Source organism: Lutra lutra, chromosome 14, assembly GCF_902655055.1.
Source record: "Lutra lutra chromosome 14, mLutLut1.2, whole genome shotgun sequence".
In the NCBI taxonomy this organism is placed as follows: domain Eukaryota; kingdom Metazoa; phylum Chordata; class Mammalia; order Carnivora; family Mustelidae; genus Lutra; species Lutra lutra.
This window is the reverse complement of record NC_062291.1, coordinates 56750300-56773085: the sequence shown is the minus strand read 5'-3', so window position 1 is coordinate 56773085 and position 22786 is coordinate 56750300. Positions and strand designations below refer to the sequence as shown.

At 37.0% G+C, this 22786-nt stretch overlaps 1 protein-coding gene across 5 annotated transcripts in view; it reads right to left on the bottom strand.

Moving 5' to 3' along the window:
• CC2D2B (coiled-coil and C2 domain containing 2B) overlaps positions 1-22786 on the bottom strand; it is a 106596-nt gene that overhangs the window by 68312 nt on the left and 15498 nt on the right. For 4 of the 5 annotated variants that reach the window (XM_047702018.1, XM_047702015.1, XM_047702016.1 and 1 more), the window contains 5 exons: positions 21233-21431; positions 20787-20923; positions 20557-20685; positions 11149-11358; positions 8108-8205 (listed from right to left, as the gene is read on the bottom strand). In XM_047702018.1, the coding sequence (XP_047557974.1) occupies positions 8108-8205; positions 11149-11358; positions 20557-20685; positions 20787-20923; positions 21233-21431 (773 nt within the window). Of the gene's footprint in view, positions 1-8107; positions 8206-11148; positions 11359-20556; positions 20686-20782; positions 20924-21232; positions 21432-22786 lie in introns of those variants that run through there. The other variant, XM_047702019.1, reaches the window with a different exon arrangement.

The window sequence follows — 22786 nt, the reverse complement described above, 5'->3', positions numbered from 1 at the left end:
TCTTCTTCTCCTTTCACTTCTTGGATATATTCTCTTTTGTATTTTTTTTTTAGGATTTTATTTATTTATTTTAGAGAGAGGGAAAGAAACAGCACAAGTGGGAGGGGCAGGGGGAGAGGGAAAAAGAATCTCAAGCAGACTCCCTGCTGAGCATGGAGCCCAATGTGGGGCTCGATCTCATAACCCTGAGATCACGATCTGAGCCAAGATCAAGAGTCAATGCTCAACCAACTGAGCCACCCAAACCCAATTCTGTTTGTATTTTTGTACAGATTTTTCCTTTCCATGTAAATGTTTACATTCTTAGGCATGAAGTTTTTCAAAGTATACAGCATCTTAAGTAATGTCCCCCTTTCTGTCCTGACATTGTGTATTGTATATTTGCGCTATTTTTCTTTTCAAGATTTTATTTATTTATTTGACACAGAAAGAGGGACAGAGCACAAGCAGGGGCAGCAGAAGAGGGAGAAGCAGGTTCCCTGCTGAGCAGATAGCCTGATGTGGGGCTTGATTCCAGAACCCTTGGATCATGACCTCAGCTGAAGGCAGACACTTAACCAACTGAGCCACTCAAGCGCCCCATGCTGTTTCTTTTCTTGATCAGCTTTGCCAGAGTTTATCAATTTCTTTTTTAATTTTTTTAAAAAATATTTTATTTATTTGACAGACAGAGATCACAAGTAGGCAGAGAGGTAGGGAGAGAGAGAAGGGGAAGCAGGCTCCCACAGAGCAGAGAGCCTGATGTGGGGTTCTATCCTAGGACTCTGGGATCATGACCTGAGCCGAAGGCAGAGTCTTTAACCCACTGAGCCACCCAGGTGCCCCAGAGTTTATCAATTTTTACCAAACATTTGAGTTTACTTATTCTATCATAGCTATCTTATTAATTTTCTGCTCTTTCATTCCTTCTATCCTTTTTCCTAGCTTAAGTACATTCCTAGCTCATTAATTTTCAACCTTTCCTTTTCTCTAATGTGTATTTAAATAAACAAATATCCCTCTAAGTACTATTTTAACTGTACCACAAATTTTGATATATATTTGTTCTTAATCAGTAAATTCAAAAAGCTTTCCTAATTATCAATGATATCTTCTCTGAAAAATAGATTATTTTAGACATGTATTTCTTAATTTCCAAACATATAGATTTCTAGTTATATTTTTGTATTAGATTTCTTTCTGCATTGAATGATTTAAATCAGTTGATTATACTGAGACTTTGAGATTTATTGAAATAACAGAAGATCAACTTTTGTAAATGTTCCCTGTGTTCTTGAAAAGAGTGGCATTTTGCAGTTGTTGGGTACAACGTTCTATAACTATATATTAAGTCAAATTTGTTCATCATGTTGTTTAAATCTTTTATACCCATACTGAAATTTTTTGGTCTACTTGTCCCATCAATTACTGAGAGGAGTGTGTTAATATTGCCCAATATGTTTGTGAATTTGCTATTTCTCCTTGCACTCCTATCAATTTTGCTTTATTTATTTTGAAGACATATTATTATATACACATATGTATTTATGTGTATAAACATATATATGAATATATGTTAACTAAACTGCATCATTTTGATGTGGCCCTCTTTATATCTACTAAAGCTTTTTGCCTTTAAAGATCTATTTTGGGGCACCTGGGTGGCTCAGTCATTAAGCATCTGCCTTTGGCTCAGGGTGATCCCAGGGTCCTGGGATCGAGCCCCATATTGGGGGGGGTGTCCCTGCACAGCAGGAAGCCTGCTTCTCCCTCTCCCACTCTCTCTGCTTGTGTTCCTGCTCTGCTGTCTCTCTCAGTCAAATAAATAAATAAAATCTTAAAAAAATAAAAATGATCTATTTTACTTTATATTAACATAGCTATGCACCTTTATTTTGTCAGTGTTTGTGTGATTTTTTTCCCCCAATATTTCTGTTCTCTAACTTTTTATATTCTTATGATGTAGGTAAGTCTCTTATAAATAAGATATAATTGGATCCTGGTTTTGGAATTTTTTTCCTACTTTTTAAAAATTTTTTATTGAAGCATAGTTGACACACAATGTTATATTGGTTTCAGGTATATATACAATGTAATGATTCTACAGTTCTAGAAGTTATACTATGCTCACCACAAGTACAGCTACCCTCCGTCGCCATATGACTCCAGTGCAATACCGTGGACTATATTCCCCATGACTTTTTATCCCCATGACTCACTCATTCTACAACTGGAAGCCTGTAGTTCCCACTCCTCTTTATCCATTTTCCTCAACTCCCTACCCTTCTCCCCTCTGGCAACCACCAGTTTGTGTCTAGATTTACGGTTTCTTTCTGTTGTTGTTGTTGTTCATTTTGTTTGTTTTGTTTTTAGATTCCACATATAAGTGAAGTCAGGGTATTTGTGCTTCTCTGTCTGACTTACTTCACTTTGCATAATGCCTCTAGGTCCATCCGCGTTGTCACAAATGGCAAGAGCTCATTCTTTTTTATGGCTGAGTAATATTCCATGATGTATATATACCACATCTTATTTATTCATTCATCTATTGATGAACACCTAGGTTGCTCCATATGGATTTTTAAGATTTTAATCCAGTCTACTAATCTAGACAAAAATGGAGCACTCAGCCCATTTAGATATATTTAGGTTTAACTCCATTTTCTTTTGTTTTCTACTTGTCTCATCTGCTTCTATGTTCCTTTTTCTCTCTTTCCTTGCTTTCCTTTGGATTATTTCAGTATTTTCATATTGTCTCACTTTCCTCTTATATTGATTTGAGAGATATATCTTTTTTCTTTTCTTTTAAATGTTATAAATTAAAATATAAGCCCTTAATTTATCAAAGTCTAATATTAAGCTTTAACTTTACTCGCCTCCTCAAAATATTTAATTACACTTACACTCCTCCATTTTTTACTCCATTCTAGAAGATATATATTTGAACTCTCTCTATATATTTGTACCTCATGAGACAGCATTACAGCATTTGTTCACTGAGACCTACCTATATATTTTCCACTTTTTTGCTCCTCAATCTTTCTTTCTTTCTTTCTTTCTTTTTTTTTTTTACTGTAAGCCTATATTCCTTAGAATTTCACATCTGTGGAAAATCTCTGAGCTAGGGTTAAATTTTTGCACCTCCAGAAAGAGTATTTATTGACTTTGCCAATTATCTGCTGTCACTACTGATTTGGGGCTATTTTAAGTTAAATTCTAAATCTGGTATTTATGGATGCCTGGGTATCTCAGCTGGTTAAGCATCTGCCTTTGGCTCAGGTCATGATCCCAGGGTCCTGGGACTGAGTCTCATATCGGGCTCCTTGTTTGGCAGGGAGCCTGCTTCTACTTCAGCCTGCTGCTCCCCCTGCTTGTATTCATTCTCTCTCTCTGACAAATAAATAAATAAAATCTTAAAAAAAAAAATTAAAGTTGATATCTTAGACCACGTAAGTACTATAAATTCAGATTATAAATCTGCATGAATGCTGGCTTGTGGTTATGAATTTTCAAAGGAACATTTTCCTCCTTCTGTCTAGTGACAAAGTCAAAGACAAGTTTCTTTGTTATCTCCTTTATATTACCCCTTCATGAGGTTTAACACCCATTAGAGAGTGATCTCCTGTTAGACTTTCCAATTAAGTTGAACTTGGCTTTATCTTTTGGCATTCCGTGAAGCTATCTGAATGACAGCTCAAGGTAACTATCCTTAGGTAAAAGCTGGCTCTACACCTCACTAATTTTTATGATTTCTCCTTTCACTTTGTTTTTGGCTTTTGCAGATTCCTTACTTTTCTGCCATTTTGGCAATATGTTTATAAAGATAATATTTATATTTTATTAGACATTTTTGGTTGTTTTCATTAAAGGGGCTGTTCATGAAATCCAGTCTACTGGAAATAGAAGCCTACTGCCATTTATTCCTTCAGCAAATATTCACTGGATGCCTACTGCATTCCAGGCACTGTGCTGGGTAAGGGGGATACAGAAAATAAACATGCTCTCTGGGTTCAAGACACTTACAGACATGTAAATTAACTAATGCAATAAAATGTTTAGGTATTATAAGAGAAGTCCACACAGCTAGAGTATGGGTTTAAGTAAGAGAATAAAAGGTGATAATAGGGAAAAATCTCAGAGTATGTGACACTCAATTCAAATCAGTGAACAGATAATAAATATCTTATGTGATAAGAAATATTTTGGGTGATGGTGACTAATATCCCAGGAGAGAAAAATACAGAACAAATAATTATAAATGTGATGAATATTATGAAAGAGGAAATATATAAATGCTATGTGACTATACAAAAAATAAAGAGAGAGAGGGAGAATTTAATCTCATCTTATGGGCAAGTAAGAGCCCCCTGAGAAAGTAACATGCAATTGAATACAATGTATATGTTGACTTAGTATTAAACAGAAAACATAAAGAACCTTCTAGAAACAAGAGACATTAAAACAAGATATATAGGGGGCACCTGGGTGGCTCAGTGGGTTAAGCCTCTGCCTTTGGCTCAGGTCATGATCTCAGGGTCCTGGGATTGAGCCCCACATCGGGCTCTCTGCTCAGCGGGAGCCTGCTTTCCTCTCTCTCTCTACCTGCCTCTCTGCCTACTTGTGATCTCTGTCAAATGAATAAATAAAATCTTAAAAAAAAAACCACATGATATATAGATATTAGAGAGTCCATTTAGGGCACTGACTATGAAGTTCCAAAGCAGAGAGCCCCTACTATGAGGCTGGAGAGGTAAGTATGAGTCAGATTGCACAGGGCCTTACAGATAATGCTAAAGTTATTAAATTTTATTGTAGAGGTAATAGAAAGCCATTATTACTAATAGCCATCTATTACTAATAGAATTAGTAATACATATTATACATGTGATATGGTTTTAATATACATAGAAAATCATTTTGGTTTCAATATGGAGCATGGCTTTAAAAGAGGTATTTTAGGGGCGCCTGGGTGGCTCAGTGGTTTAAGCCTCTGCCTTCGGCTCAGGTCATGATCTCAGGATCCTGGGATCGAGCCCCACATCAGGCTCTCTGCTCAGCAGGGAGCCTGCTTCCCCCCCTCTTTCTCTCCCTGCCTCTCTGCCTACTTGTGATCTCTGTCCGTCAAATAAATAAATAAAGTCTTTTAAAAAAAATGAAAGAGGTATTTTAGGAGACTGTATAGTCGGGCTATGACATAAGCACCTGAAATAAAGCAGAATCAATGGGAATGGTTACTGGTTGGATGTGAGGGATGAAAAGACAGACAAGAAGGGGGTCGTGAATGACTTACAGCTTTCTATACTGGGTACCAGTTGATTGTGCGTGCCAGGCAGGCACTTAGTAGACAGATAGTCATTAAATGTTAAATATATATTTTTTCTAATAGAAACACTGTTTTTTCAAATGTCCACAGACTACTCCTTGCAGCATTTCAACACCACTCCAAAAATTTTCCTGAATGGAAATCTATTACATTGCTTTCTTTTGCTTTGATAAAGCAATGACCTCTTCAATAACCCTCCTACACACAAACACACAAGCACACACACATAGAGGTAGACCCTTATTTACCACCATCAGACCCCATCTAAAGCCTACTTTTCTCTTTCTTGCATTAAAGCTTACCTGTTCTAAGGGAAACAAAAGCAAAAATGAACTACTGGGACTTCATCAAGATCAAAAGCTTCTGCACAGCAAAGGAAACAGTCAACAAAACTAAAAGGCAACCTACAGAATGGGAGAAGATATTTGCAAATAACATTTCAGATAAAGGGCTAGTATCTAAGGTCTATTAAGAACTTATCAAACTCAACACCCAAAAAACAAATAATCCAGTCAAGAAATGGGTGGACGACATGAACAGACATTTTTCCAAAGAAGACATACAAATGGCCAACACACACATTAAAAAAATGTTTCACATCACTCATCATTAGGGAAATACAAATCAAAACCACAGTGAGATACCACCTCACACCAGTCAGAATGGCTAAAATTAACAAGTCAGGAAACAACAGATGTTGGAGAGGGTGCAGAGGAAGGGGAACCCTCTTTCACTGTTGGTAGGAATGAAAACTGGTGAAGCCACTCTGGAAAACTGTATGGAGGTTCCTCAAGAACATCAAAATAGAACTACCTTACAACCCAGCAATTGCAGTACCAGGTATTTACCCCAAAGATACAACGAATGTAATGATCCAAAGGGGCACCAGCACCCCAATGTTTATAGCAGCAATGTCCACAACAGCCAAACTGTGGAAAGAGCCCAGATGTCCATAGACAGATGAATGGATAAAGAAGATGTGGTATATATACAATGGAATATTACTCAGCCATCAGAAAGGAAATATTAACCATTTATATCTATGTGGATGAAATTGGAGGGTATTATGCTAAGCAAAATAAGTCAACCAGAGAAAGACAATTTTTTTTTAAAACGTTGCCCAGGACATCCTTTTTTTTTTTTTTTTTAAAGATTTTATTTATTTATTTGACAGAGAGAGATCACAAGTAGGAAGAGAGGCAGGCAGAGAGAGAGAGTGGGAAGAAGGCTCCCTGCGGAGCAGAGAGCCTGATGAGGGACTCGATCCCAGGACCCTGAGATCATGACCTGAGCCTAAGGCAGAAGCTTAACCCACCTAGCATCCAGGTGCCCCGAGAAAGACAATTTTCATATGGTTTCATTCATATGTGGAATATAAGAAACAGCACAGAGGATAAGAGGGGAAGAGAGTGAAAACTGAATGGGATGTCATCAGAGAGGCAGAAAAGCCATAAGATACTCTTAACTATAGGAAACAAACTGAGGGCTGCTGGAGGGGAGGTCCAAGGGGGAAGGTGTAATTGCATGAGGGGCATTAAGGAGGGCACATGATATGATGAGAACTGGTTATTATACACAACTGATGAATTACTGAACTCTACATCTGAAACTAATGATGTACTCTATGTTGGCTAATTGAATTTAAATTAAAAAAATAAAGCTTACTTGTTCTGTGTTCATTATGCCAATGTCTATTCTTTGCCTTTAATTTTAGTTAATCTTATTTTAAAAAACACCAATTTATTGTTTTGTAAATACTGATGGCTTCTATTCATTCATTCACTCATTCATTCATTCAAGTAATATATAGAGGGCTCATTATGTGCCAGGCCTTGTGCAAGGTATATGTCAACCTTCTCAAGTAATATTGTTTGCATTTAACTAGATTATTCTAGGAAACCAATTATTAGAGACTATTGTCTCTAGAGGTTGTAAAACCACATCAGCTAAACAGACAGGGAAATTCTTTAACTACCAAACCACTCTCTTATATAGACAATTACTGTATCTTTATGCATAGGTGAACTTTCTATCCAGTAAGTACCTCCCTGTGAGTTTTCCTGCTTTTGGAGATCTTTTTTTTTTTTTTTTTGTCAGAGAGAGAGAGAGGGAGAGAGAGCAAGCACAGGCAGACAGAATGGCAGGCAGAGGCAGAGGGAGAAGCAGACTCCCTGATGAGCAAGGAGCCCGACGTGGGACTCGATCCCAGGACGCTGGGATCATGACCTGAGCCGAAGGCAGCTGCCCAACCAACTGAGCCACCCAGGCGTCCCCTTTTGGAGATCTTGACAAATAATTATGTTTTGTCTTAGAATTATTTTTCTAGCTATTTCATACTTTCTTCTCTTCCCAGCTATTCTATAAGCTAATGGTTCCCAACTTTAAGACCATGTTTTTTTTTACAGGGGTTCTTAAATCTATGTGCTCTTTGAGTATTACCTTTAAACTGAATTAGTAATACATATTGTACATGTGTATATATAGGCTAGTTCTCAAATATATACAAATGCTTGAGACTAATATGATCCTAAAAATATTAGTGAACTCAGGGTGGTTTATAATTAACACGTGCTTTTTTTTTAAATCAATGGATATTAAAATTACAACTACTTTCATGTGACACTTTATGAAATATTTTTACACAAAACTGGGTCTTAAGGAAAGGCTGGAGCCACTTCTGTAATTGCCTAAAGACTAGGGACCTTGTCTTTTCCTTATTTTATATCTTCCATAGCAACTGCAATACTCAGCTTAAAGAAGTTATTTTTAAATGGTTAGTAGATATATTAATGGTCCCAAACCTACCTTATCTGCCAATAATAATCTTGTAAAGATTTTTTGGTCAGCTGGCTTCTTTCCAAGTTTTCATTTGCTAATTTGGTAGCATCTGTCAGTGCTTTCAGCTACAACAAAGAAAAGAGCTTTTTTGTGTATCTCATCCACTGTTACCAGCACTCCAATTTCTCCAAAGGTCTAGGCGTGTGCAACAGAAGCACAACTGCATAACTTTTGTGTATTTCTGTCTTATCTTCCAAAATATATTTCATATAAGCACCTTGGAGTAGAACTGAGAAGAGCATCAATATCTAAGGAATAAATACTATACCTAGAGCTTTCCAGGTAATCAGTTCATCAATTAATGTAAAAAAAATACCAATTAATCAAAATGGTAGATTGAACACAGGAATCTACCTTATTTTCCACCTAAAATCCCATGGTTAGAGAAAAGATATCTGTTTATCTGTCTTAACCATATCCACTGCTAACATCACATCCATATCTATACATGTATATTTATAACTGTTTATATCTTTATCTCCCTATAAGAAATAAATGCATAACATAGGAAAACAAGAAAAAATAAGATCAAGAGAAGAAGATACTGAGGAAAGCAAAAAGATAGAAATATACAGAGAATATTCATAGAGAAAACTGGAGGAACCTGTACCCTAAAACATTTGTAGGAGATATCTGTCATAGTTAGGGACAGTTTGTAGGAACTCCAAGACTAGAGTCAATTAATATGAACTTCTACTGGAAGAAATCAGAGACCTCAACAAACATGAAGACATACTATAGTTCTGGATAAGGGAATATAACTTTTATAAAGATAAACATTTCTTTCAAAATTAATATATAGTAAATATGATAATCGAATTTTAAAAACAGAAGTTGACAGGCTAATTCTTAAGTTCATATGGACAATCAAATCTTCGAGAACATACAAAAACATTCTAGGAAAAAATGAGGAGCCACTTGTTTTACTACACTATAATATAATAATAGAGTAATTAAAATAGGGCATGACGAGGGGTGTCTGGGTGGCTCATTTGGTTAAGCGTCCACCTTTGGCTGAGGTCATGATCCCAGGGTCCTGCCCTGTGTCAGACTCTCTGCTCAGTAGGGAGCCTGCTTTTCCCTCTGCTGCTCCCCCTGCTTGTGCGCTCACTCTCTCTCTTTCAAGTAAATAATTCTTTTAAATCTAAAAAAAAAAAAAAAAAGAGGGCAGGGCTAGACTATTACATCAATGGAATAAATAGTTCTTAAATCTATAAAATATGTTAAACTAGTTGACAATAAAGGCAGAATTTTACATTAGTAGGAAATTATGGTGTTTGGCTAACCTTTGGGGGGAAAGAAACTGAACTGAATCTCACAAGCCGCCAATACAAATACTAGACAGAATACGAGTCTAGAAATCACACATGCACACACACATATTATTAGAATATATAAAAAGATAACTATAATTTTGGTCTCTCAGACACCACTGGTTGCACTTGAAAGGTCATTTTTCTTGGATGGCAGAACCCTAATTTTGTTCAATTGCTTGATTATCTTCCATGTGTTTCAGAGGTAAACCCTGATTAGCTATTTGTAGCAATTTCATTCTTCTTGCTAGTGCTGGTTGAGACATGATCATGTGAGATAACTCTAACCAATGAGACCGGAGGGGAAATCTGCCCAGACGCGAGGGGGAAAGGCTGAAGAGGGCTCTCAAGTGAGGTACTATGCATACTGCGTGTCTGGTCAGCTGCCTTGAACTGGAGCAGCCAGGTAGTTTACCTGACAGGAGCCAACGAGGTCAATTTGCTGAAGATGAACATTAGAAAGGGAGGAAAAGGGGGCACCTGGGTGGCTCAGTGCTTAAGCCTCTGCCTTCAGCTCAGGTCACGATCTCAGGGTCCCGGGATTGAGTCCCGCATGGGGCTCTCTGCTCTGCGGGGAGCCTGCTTCCTCCTCTCTCTCTGCCTCTGCCTGCCTCTCTGCCCACTTGTGATCTCTCTCTGTCAAATAAATAAAATCTTTAAAAAAAAAAAAAAGAAAGAAAGAAACGGAGGAAAAAAGCTAGGGTTGTTGACGGTATTGTTGAAGCACCAAATCAGCCAACCCTAGAGTTGCCCTAACTTTGGACTTGTGACATAGGAGGTAATAACTTTTCCTTATTGTTTAAAGCCACTGAAACAATTGCTTTCCTTACTGTTTAAAGCAACTGAAATGCTGACTGATACACTTGGGGTAGAGAAGGTCTTAGGAAGCAAACAACAAACCTAAAATATACAAGGGAAAAGATGGAAAGATTTGGCCTCACTAAAATTTTTAATGTTTGCCAAGATACATAAAAAATGAAATTAAGGGGCGCCTGGGTGGCTCAGTGGGTTAAGCCACTGCCTTTGGCTCAGGTCATGATCTCAGGGTCCTGGGATCGAGTCCCGCATCGGGCTCTCTGCTCGGCAGGGAGCCTGCTTCCCTCTCTCTCTCTGCCTGCCTCTCTCTCTACTTGTGATCTCTCTCTGTCAAATAAATAAATAAAATCTTTTTTAAAAAATGAAATTAAAAAGCAAGTAAATGAGTGGTACAAATTCATAAAAAATAATCAGAGGGTACTCATTTGATTTTTTTCCCCCACACTTTCATGTAACCTTTATGCTGTCATTGGATGATTGGGTTAATCATTCTTAGACTAAGACTTTTCACATTTTATATGTGATTCAAGATCTAATATTTTCATCAAAAATACTTTACTAGACTTAAAACAACCATATGGCTCTTTTAAATAGTAATCTTTTCAAATACTCTTCTTGAGTCATAGGACCAAGAATACCAATGATTAGCAAACCATCTGTAAGTGCTAAATATCCTGCAGGATATGTTTGAGGCTACCTCCCTGGTCAGTCAACTCCCAGAGTTTCTTTTCAGAGAAACTGAAAGAAACTATTGTTCCAATTGGTTAAATATTTAAAATGCTAAGGGAATATGTTCTAGGATAGCTTGCTCTGTACTATTTGTTTTCCCTTTCAATATTAAATCTTCAGCTCTATAAATATAATGGAAGCCATTCTCACCTTCTCATAAAGTAGCTGAGGTAAATTCTGTTGCTGCCTGTCCTGAAAACACTCATAAAGTTGAAGCAGCCTAGCACATAATACTTGTTCTTGATTGAAGAGAGGATGATGGCTGAATTGTAAACCCACAATATTGAGATCTAATTGGTACATTTCCCTTTGACCTTCCATTTTGTTCCTAATAGAGCTTTCCAGATCAGGTTTCACTGCCTTTTAAAGAAAAATACCTACACAATGTTAATTTGATTCTTTGTATTTCTTTTGAAATTACAAGTGACTTTTCTTTATAAAAGTAACATGTTAATTATAAGAAAATTAAGGGATGTAGAAAAGCAATAAATAATAATTTGGTCCTTCTTCCTTGAAATTATGACCCCTGATTTCATTAAATATATTTACATTACATCCACTTTAATCATCTTGCTATAATTTATGTCATATACCTTACGTCATGTGCTGGTAGAGTTTAGACTTTCGGGTTATAAGCCCTGCCAATGATTTCCTAAAGCAACACTATGACAAATGGTGTTGAGATCCTTTGGGAGTTGTGATCTAATAGTTATCTATGGGTGACAGTTAAGTGGTAAACCCTTACTAAAACATTGTTCCTATGTGAATATATTGTTAACCCCCTGGAAAATTCTCTGGAGGGGCTTGGAACCTCCAAGCAAGAGCTAAGGAGACCATTTTTCTTTATACATGAGACTGTCTCCACTTGTATACCAGATTGCCCTTAAATTAGCTGAAGTCTTTAGGCCTTAATATATACAAAATGATTCAAATATGTTTTAGTACCCTATTCTGAATTTAAGCACATTTGCTTGAATATGTATGTGACTGGTTTTTAGTGATGTAATTTGAGAGGGTTAACGGGTTACCTGGCATGCATAGTCTAGTTTGTAAGTCTAGCTACTTCCAATAAGATCCATGACTGCATCCCCCTGAAAAAGAGGGCATGAGCCTTTTCTCTGGACCAGTCTGGTATAATAGAACATGCTTGTGCCATTGCTATTACAACTGCTGTTACAGTGAAAAACTGCTATCCCACCTGTGGCCTGGTGTGGCAGATCCTCAAAGACTGCAGAAATGCCTGTATTTCTCCCTCCCTACTCTCTCCCGAGCTAGGAATCTTCCCCTGTTTCCTCACTGGTTTGAGGGAAGGCAAGAGAAGAGCCATAAAGTTTGTTTTTGTTTCATCCTTACCTTGTAAGTCTCTGTTCTCTATGGAAGGACCAACTCAGAGGAGAAAACCTGCTCTTGATTCCACTTAAAAGATTTAGTCAGTTAGTAGTAAAATGGTAATTTACCAGGCAAAACCACCAACAAAATAAACAGTTTAGGTATTAAGTAACCAAATTATAAATAAGCTTTTGAGAATTAAAGTTCCTAAGCTAGAGAGGACTGTCTTATTGAGCAGATTCTGCACTGGTCAATTAAGTGAGGGGATTAAGTGAATTTCTAGAACTAAGTTAGTCCAAAAGCACAAAGTCTAGGAATAATAAGTCAAAGGCCAGATAAATGCACAAAAATATCCAAGCTGATGACGAGTGTAAAATCTATGTAAAGACATGAGACTGTCTGAAGAGGGAGAAAAGGGCATAGTCAAACGATCAGGCAAAACTCACACAGGCAATGAGACCTGGGGCAGAGGAATGTGGCAGAGCAACAGCACAGAGAGAACTTTGGTACTCGGGCAGCTCTTATCTGTGCTTCAGTCACCCTTATATTTCTTTTATTCTGGTGAGAAACCCCAAATGAGCCTTGCCTCTAAGGCTGGCCAGGCAGAGTAACCAATGTGGGTAAGATAAAATGGAAAAGCAGGCAGAAACATTTGTCTGGCATAAATTCCAGAACATCGTCTGCTATGGATGCTACAGAATGAATTTTAATACTCAGTTTAGATGCCTGGTGAAGTGACATTTCAATTTATTTCCAAGTCTAAAAGGTCCGTGAAATACTGAAATTATGCTTGGATGAAGCTAGAATAAACAAATGCACTTAAGGAAAAAGGTATTTGTTCAGCCCAGTGGTTTCCAATTTGGGATTCTGGTGGTTACAAAGGTTAATGTAGATGGCGGTTAGTATTTCTCAAAATATTGTATATTTTGCATTTATTTGTTATCATCCAATTGTTCATGCATACAATCATTCATTCATTAATTCAACAAGCTCCATTGTTTCAAGGATCTCTCTCCCTAAGAATAATGGTCTCAGATAATTATGTTAAAATATCTGTGCTTTATCTTCAGCAAAATTTAGATGAAACATATTGTCACCATAAGGTGTAAAAGTTATGCCACTTAATAACAAAGAATAATATAAGATCAATACTAGGGATTATCTCTCCTCCCTCTTTCATTCTTTTATTTTTATTTTTAATGGAGATGGATGTTTTTAGTGGCCAAACTGGAGAAAACAGAAAGATAGTGCATGTTGGGTGTGTATGTGTGTTGGGGGGGGATCATTTACAAAATATAAGTAAATATGTTATATTATAAATGAGGATGGGGTAGAGACATTGCTAGTCTCATGGTGTGGCAGGCAGCATGCAAAAAATAATCTTTCTAAGATTATGCCAGTCAACTGATGTCTTTCTCTTCTAATGTATACTAGAACCATAAAAGTTTACATCTACTGAGATTGCTTTACAAATAATAAAAGCACTCATTGAGTGTCTACTATATGCTAAGCATTTGGATATGTGTTAGGAATTGATTCAAGAAAGAAAGAAAGGAAGGAAGAAAGAAAGGAAGGGAAAGGAAGGAAGAAATAAAAGAAAAGAGAAAAAAAAAGAAAAGAAAAAAGAGAAGAGAAGAAAAGAAAGCCCAGGGCACCTAGATGGCTCAGTGGGTTAAGGCCTCTCTGCCTTCGGCTCAGGTCATGATCTCAGGGTCCTGGGATAGAGCCCCACGTCAGGCTCTCTGCTCTGCGGGGAACCTGCTTCCTAATCTTTCTCTGCCTGCCTCTCTGCCTACTTGTGATCTCTGTCTGTGTCAAATAAATAAATAAAATCTTTAAAAAACAAAAGAAAAGAAAAGAAAACCCTACTCTGCAGTCAAGCAGGAAACAGATTAGGTAAACAGAAGACAGAGATACAGACTGAACCTTGACATAACTGCAACCTAGCTGAAATCAGGGAAGTCCCTAATTGGATTAAAATGATTATCCCCACTCAATACCCCTAACAAAGCAAAGGACAGCACCTTTCTGAAAGAAGATATCATCTAGAGATTTTATAACTTTTCATATGTAATATTTGTAATACAATAGTCATCGACCATAATAAAGACCAGTCTAAATGAGCAAAATGAAGAGAAAAAACAAAAATAAAAACAGACTCGCAGGAACCCAGATATTATATTTACCAGATATGGACTTTAAAGTAGCTATTATTAATGTGTTTTTAAAAACAGAGTAAAAGAGAAAATACATGAAAACATGGCATATTCTAAGAGGAATCTGGAATATATACATAAGAATCAAATGTCAGATGAACATTTTAAACTGAAAATATACTGAAAATATCTGAAATTAAGAATTCATTAGACAGGGACGCCTGGGTGGCTCAGTCCGTTAAGCGGCTGCCTTTGGCTCAGGTCATGATCCCAGCCTCCTGGGGTCGAGTCCCACATCGGGCTCCTTGCTCAGCAGAGAGCCTGCTTCTCCCTCTGCCTCTGCCTGCCACTCTGTCTGCCTGTGCTCACTCTCTCTGACAAATAAATAAAATCTTAAAAAAAAAAAAAGAATTCCTTAGACAGGTGATTCTGGGAATATGGTGGCATTATAGCTTTAGATAGTCCCAAATCTCTACCATTAAAACATATCTACATAGCAAAGCCAAAGATCCATGGACAAGATCCGTAACAGAACTACATCCCCAAGAATCCCTTGTGAAACCCAAAATACAAGTGGGTGAAGACAAACCACCAACAGTAGAAAGCATGCATAATGTCGGTGATTGTCTGGAAGAAATCTAAGAAGCAATGAAGCATCTGAAGGTCCTGAGAGCAGGAAAACCCCAAGGAGCCAAAAGTTAGTTGTTCATCTGAAAGTGCAGCATGCCAACTCAAAAACAGCAGTTAAAACTGGAAGAGGTTTTGTCTATTCCACCTGTTGGGGGCGGGGTGTCCGGCTTTTGGAGAGGACTAAAGGGGCTGAGAGGAACCTACTTCCTCAGGATTTTTAGGACAAGTCTTCACACTAAAGAGAAACTTCTAGGAGTGGTATAAAACTTGAGAAGGCCAGGAACCACAGAGATTAAGGAAAGAGAAGGTGAAAAAAATATCTTGGAAGGGAAATCCAGCCAAAAAATTTTGGAAATCCAGCCACTATATATTTCTAACACTAGACAAAAACAACAGAGTTCTGTGACATTATTAGAAAAGTTATCAGGGGCGCCTGGGTGGCTCAGTTGGTTAAGTGCCTGACTCTTGATTTCAGCTCAGGTCATGATCTCGGGGTCATGGGATGGAGCCCTGCATGGGCTCCCAGCTCAGCATGGAGTCTGCTTGACATTCTCTCCATCTCCCTCTGCTCCTCCCCTTGTGCTCTCTCTCTCTCTTTCTCTCTAAAATAAATGGATAAATCTTTTTTTTTTAAATAAAGGTTTTACTTATTTGACAGAGAAATACCCAGTGAGAGAGGGAACACAAGTAGGGGGAGTGGGAGAGAGAGAAGCTGGCTTCCTGCTGAGCAGGAAGCCCTATGCCGGGCTCAATTCCAGGACCCTGGGATCATGACCTGAGCCAAAGGCAGATGCTTAACCGATTGAGTCACCCAGGTGCCCCATAAATGGATAAATCTTTAAAAAAAAAAAAGAAAGAAAGAATAAAAATGAATAGACGGTAAAATAATATCCCCACAAAGTAGAAAGAAATCCCAAAACAGATAAAAATAGAAATTGTACTTCTGAAGGAGCTAAAAGACATTGAGAAAATTTTTATGACATTTAAGAACATAAATCAGAGTTTTAAAAAACTGAGAAATGTGGTGACAGAAGGAATTAAAAATTTTATTTATTTATTTATTGAAGATTTTATTTATTTATTTGACAGAGATCACAGGTAGGCAGAGAGGCAGGCAGAGAGATAGGAAGGGAAGCAGCAGAGAGCCTGATGCAGGGCTTGATCCCAGGACCCTGGGATCACAACCTGAGCTGAAGGTAGAGGTTTTAACCCACTGAGCCACCCAGGTGCCCCAGAATTAAAAATTTTTAAAAATTAGAAATTAAGCCTAAACTAGAAGGAGCATAAGGGCAAAGAAACACCACAAAAATGAACTTTTTCTTAAGGTATAGAGGGAGAAATCTTTCTAAATAAAAAAGAAATGAATAAAGAGAAAGAATTCATTGGATGGATTTAACAGATAAAGCAGAGCAGAAAATTAGGTAAGTGAAGTAGAAGACAGATCATATAAAAAATACTCAGACTAAAGATCAGAGAGAAGACAAGGAATAAAAAATAAGAGCAAAGTAAGACATAAGGGACATGTGTACTTAAAGTCCCAGAACAAAAAGAGGAGACTGAGGTATCAGTCCTATTTGCTAAGAAAATGGCTGACAACTTTTTTTAACTGATGGATGACATGGAATCATACATTCAGGAAGTTCTAATACCCCAAAGCAGAATAAACAGTGAAAAACTCACAACTCAACATATTATAGTGAAAATTATTGAAAACCAAAGAGAAAAACTGAAAAACAAAGTAAGAATTTAAGTTGGCTTTTCAAGGGGTACCTGGATGGCTCAAAGAGTCTGACTCTTGATTTTACCTCAGGGTCATGATCTCAGGATTGTGAGCTCTAGCTCCATGTCAGGATCCACTCAGGGAATAGATTCTGCTTAAGATTGTCTCCTCTCGGGGCGCCTGGGTGGCTCAGTGGGTTAAACCCTCTGCCTTCGGCTCAGGTCATGATCTCAGGGTCCTGGGATCGAGCCCCACGTCGGGCTCTTGGCTCAGCCAGGATCCTGCTTCCCGCCCCCCGTCTCCCCACCACCACCGCACCTCTCTGCCTACTTGTGATCTCTGTCAAAAAAAAAAAAAGATTGTCTCCTCTCAGGGCACCTGGGTGGCTCAGTGGATTAAGCCTCTGCCTTCAGCTTAGGTCATGATCTCAGGTTGTGGGATTGAGCCCCCCATCAGGCTTTCTGCTCAGCAGGGAGCCTGCTTCCCCCTCTCTCCTTCTCTCTCTGCCTGCCTCTCTGCCTTCTTGTGATCTCTGTCAAGTAAATAAATAAAATCTTAAAAAAAAAAAAAAAAGGTTCTCTCCTCCCTCTCCCTCTTTTCCTCCCCTCTCCCATAAATAAATAAATAAATACTTTTTAAAAAGATGTCTTTTCAATAGAAACAATGAGATTCAAAAGAGAGTAGAAAGCTCTCTTCAAAGTGCTAAAAGCAAAATAATGTCCAACTAGAACTCTAGACCTAACAAAAAATACCCCAGCTCAGATTTTTATTTTATGTATTTATTTTTTACTTCAAGGGTATGTTAGAATTCTTCACAGGACTTGTGGGCTTCCACAAAAAGGCACTCTTGGCCACGGGTGATTGTCAGAATCATTGTACTTTGGAGAAGAAAGCAACAGAAAACTCTTTTTCTGCCATTATGATGATAACATTCTCTCCAGCTTTCTTCTACTTTATCAAGATTATTTTGTCTATTCAGGGTCCTTTGTGGTTCCATATGAAATTTTAAGATTGTTTTTCTGTTTCTTTGAAAAATACCATTGGGATTTTCATAGTGATTGCTTCCAGTTTGCAGACTGCTTTGGGTAGTATGGATATTTTAACAATATTAAGTCTTCCAATCCATGAACATGTGATTCTTTCCACAAGACAGTCTTTTATTTTTAAAGAAACTGTATCTATAATTAAAATTGTTCCCACAAATAAATTTTCAGGCCAAAATGGATTCATCAGTGAATTCTTCCAAACACTTAAGAAATAAATAACACTAATACTGTACAATTCTCCCCAGAGAAAAATAAAATATATTTTTCATACAATGGAGTTCTGTATAGCAAGAAGATTAAGCAAATTATTGTTGCATGCAGCAACATAGAATGCCTACTCTATTATTATATTTATATATATTATATTTATGTAAAATATAGGCAAAATATAGAGGTAGAGTATATAAAAATATAGAGGTAAGAGTAATCTACAGTGGTAGAAATTATAATAGTAGTTACCATGAGGGGAAATAGTTAATGGCAAAGGACATGAGGGGGACTTCTGGAATGTTGGTAATATTCTATCCTTAAGGGGCGCCTGGGTGGCTCAGTGGGTTAAAGCCTCTGCCTTCCGCTCGGGTCCTGATCCCAGGATCCTGGAATCGAGCCCCGCATCAGGTTCTCTGCTTGGCAGGGAGCCTGCTTCCTCCTCTCTCTCTCTGCCTGCCTCTCTACCTACTTGTAATCTCTGCCTGTCAAATAAATAAATAAAATCTTTCAAAAAAAAAATTCTATCCTTAAGCTCAATGCTGGTTACACAGGTTTGTTGACTTTATGTAAATTTATCAAGCTAATATACTTGATATATTTATATTTCTGTACATAAAGATAACTAAGTGAATACATTGCTAAAATCCCCCTCAGAGCCTTGGAAAGGGACCTCTGCAAAGTTAGGGACCCTAATTTTAAAATTCATTAGCATCACAGCAAAACTGCCTCTGACTGAGGCAATGGCAATTCTCTTTTAGGTGTTCTGATCTTAAGACACCAGACTGAGGGGCCACCTGGGTGGCTCAGTTGGTTGAGCATCCAGCTCTTGGTTTTGGCTCAGGTCAAGATCTCAGGGTCGTGAGAACAGAGTCCCACATGGGCTCTGCACACAGTGGGGAGTCTGCTTAAGATTCTCTCTCTCTCTCTCTCTCTCCCTGCCCTTCCCCCCGTCTAAAATAAATATATCCTTTAAAAAAAAAAAGACACCAGATTGAGCTTTCTAAAAGTATTCTATATATGCAATTGAGGATTAGGACAGAGATCTGGGAAAGATACATGTTTGGGAGTCACCAGCAATCACATGGTAGCAGCAGTCATGGAAGCTGGGATTATTAGGCAAAGAGTATGATGAAAAATACTGTATGAAGAAAAAGAACATAAAATTGCTGTATGAAGAAAAAGAGCATAAAAAGACCAAGGACCTAATTATATGTCTTCAACATTGAGTTTCTTTGCTTCCGCTTGGGTAAAACCCTGTTCATCGAATGATCAGAAGTTCTGCTAGACAATTGTATATGTCTGTATAAAAGAGGGAAAATTAATTAAAGTTTAAGTGCATTTTACATAGTAAAATGAAAAAGGCTTTCTTAGCACAAAGTGTTGGTATATTTTTAGAAAGTCCCAAGAACAACTTATAAACAGTATAAAGATATGAAAAACATACCACAATTTAAGAAAAAAATTTTTTGATTTCCTAAATTCCCTGGGAAAGAAACAGAAACATGGGAAGAAAAGAGCATTTATCATATATAAAGAAGATCCTTAAATGTTATAGAAAGACAAGGAGACTCCCAAAACTGACAATCTTTTCAGTTGAGGGAGAGCCCTCATTTCCTCAGGCTAAGAAACATCAACCTAAGTGCCCTTGCTATTAATATGTCCCTGCTATCAGAATATGTAAGAACTAACTGTAAGAATTGTAAAGAAGAAGCATTAATTACAGAAGGAAGACATATAATTACTGGGAGAGAAGTAACTCAACAGGTTCAAAGCAACAGAGGGAATAAAGAATAACATCCTCTATTTCTAGTAGATAGTTTTCCACTTTATATCTACTCACAGCCATATTTCTTATATATAGAATGGTTAAGGGAAATGAATGTGCAACTGAGTTTTCATAAATAGTTCTGATTTAAAATTTTCAAGCCAATTTTTAAATATAACTATTTCTGTCCAAATATTTCTTCTCATCAGGTTAATGGACTGCTAATTTTCATGTCTTAGAATACATGTAAAATTTATTTCTTTATGAGTATAATATACAGTCATTTTTGAAATTTAGAAAATAGAGAAAGAAATAAAGAAGAAAAATTAAAATAATCCTATGTTCTACCAGTCAGAGATAATTGATATATTTTCCCACTCTTTTACTCTATCTACACATATATGTATATATTTATTCATTCATTGAGTAATTCATTCATTATCTGTTTGTATAAAATTAGGATCATATATGACTTGGCATTCTGCTTTATCACTTTGCATTTTGAGTACTTCTTCATATCACTGAATTTTCTTCAAAAACATAATTTTAATGGCTATTTTACATTTCATCATAGTTTTGCCATTACATTACTAGATTTACTAATATCTTTAGAGGGTGAATTAACACTAGAAACACATAAGTTATAAATGATATTATACAAATTCTTCTAATCATAATCACAAATAAACTGTTGTTGGTTACCTTTCTGTATATGGTCTTTAGCACTGGATTTAAAGATCCCTTGCTTGTGTTTAGCCTGAAATTCCATGACTGTCTAATGGGTGAAGGTAGTGACATAATTTCTCCACTTTCTTCAAACCAACACTTTCCCTACCAAAAATATTTAAGAAATAACTCAGTAAAATACTTCACTAAAAACAAAAGTCACATACTAGCAGTGAATGGTGTAACTTGTTAGCTGGTACACTTACCTTTTCTAGGGTAAGCAGGCGGTTTTCCATTTTGTTGCAGGTCTTTTTGTATATTCGTGGCTTTCTCTGAATATAGAATCCTTCATCTTCTAAAATGCGTGGAATCATACCTTTTGGCAATTTACGCTGGTTGACCACTTAATGACAAAATCTAGATATTACTTTAAAGTCCAAATTATTAAACTGGTATTGACCAAACAAGAAAAAAAAAAGGCAACTACCATATACCCTACTACTAAAGTTTAGCAGAAAGTCTAAAACAAACAAACAAAAAATATTATATATATATGATTTCTTTTAATCAGTTTCCTTAAAGTCAGGATGATGTGAAGAACAAATGTAGAAAACTTTCTGTAATTTTAGATCAGTTCTTTTTATCTAACCAACATACAAAAAAGCACTACTCTAGGAGTCATTAATGACTTAAATATTATAAAGAATTTTACCTGGAGAACTACTTGGCACAAAAATGTTTGCCTGTTGTTTTTTGATTTGTTCTTGATCATCTACATATTCAGCAGCTTTTACTTCAAGTAAATCTGGGAAAATGATTTCCTCCATAAAATCTTCATCTTGGCCTTCGGCAAAATTTTGTAAATTATCACCAAGTGAAAAATGTTTGGGGTAACTATCATTTACGGATCGCTGTTGAATACCAAAGAGAAAAAAAATAAGCAAATACGCTGTCCCCATGATTACATATAGATAAGTGAGATGTAATGGGACCTTGCAGTGAATTGTCTTTCTGAGTCATGCCACCTAGTTCAAGGTCAAGCTGAAACTGTTACAACAAAATCTCACTGAACATAGGAAGAATTCATTTAAGGCTTAATGGTATGAAGGACTACTGAAACAGAACTACAATTAAAGTCCCTCCTCGGGCGCCTGGGTGGCTCAGTGGGTTAAGCCGCTGCCTTCGGCTCAGGTCATGATCTCAGGGTCCTGGGATCGAGGCCCGCATCGGGCTCTCTGCTCAGCAGGGAGCCTGCTTCCCTCTCTCTCTCTCTCTGCCTGCCTCTCCATCTACTTGTGATCTCTCTCTGTCAAATAAATAAATAAAATCTTTAAAAAAAAAATAAAAATAAAGTCCCTCCTCGTCCATGGAAAATGACCTAAGATATTGGAATATGGTATTTCAGCCACTGAGAATTCACAGTGTAAGGCAAAGTCCAGAGACATCAGGCCATGCAGTCTTAAACTGTGTGTTTTTTTTCACCATTCAGAAAGCAGTATTACCTAAAATGATATGGAGCATTCATGCTGGTTTCTGGATGGTATTTAAAAGAAAAAAAAAAAGATTCAACATAGAAATCTATGGCAGAATGATTATAGGGAGATTCTGAAATATGATAGCTACTACAAAAATTATAAATAATCTGAATATAAGTATCCTAACAGATGTATTACTAAATATCAAAATGCATACTTTTATATAAGGATCAGAAATTTTACACACACACACACACACACACACAAAAATCATGAATTTATTCTTCACACACACAAAAATCATGAATTTATTCTGGATGACTTTACTTATCTAATTTGAAATCTATATATATTGAAAAACAGAAGGAGACAGAGAGTGTGTAAGTCATGCAAATAAAATCCCTCAATTTTCCAAAACATACATTTGGGGATAAATCATTAAATTAAAAATAATTTGACCATCTCTGATAAAATTATGAAATCAACTTGGTTAATCAACACTTAGGTTCATATCAAGTCATCATAATCTTGATCCCTCTCTCCTACTCCCATCAGAAATCAAGAAGTATTTTATATCCAATAAAATTTTTATTTTATTTTGCAAAAATTTGAGGGATCTCTAACACAGGGGATCTCTGAAGATTCCAATCATGACAAGAAGGGGCTTGAACTCCTGTTATCAGGCATCTCTCATAATACCCCTGGTGTGGACCAGGGCTTTCAACCTGCCTTCAGAGTTAAGGTTTGTCCTGACAGCTGAGTAGGTCAGTGCTCATCTTGGATCCCAGACT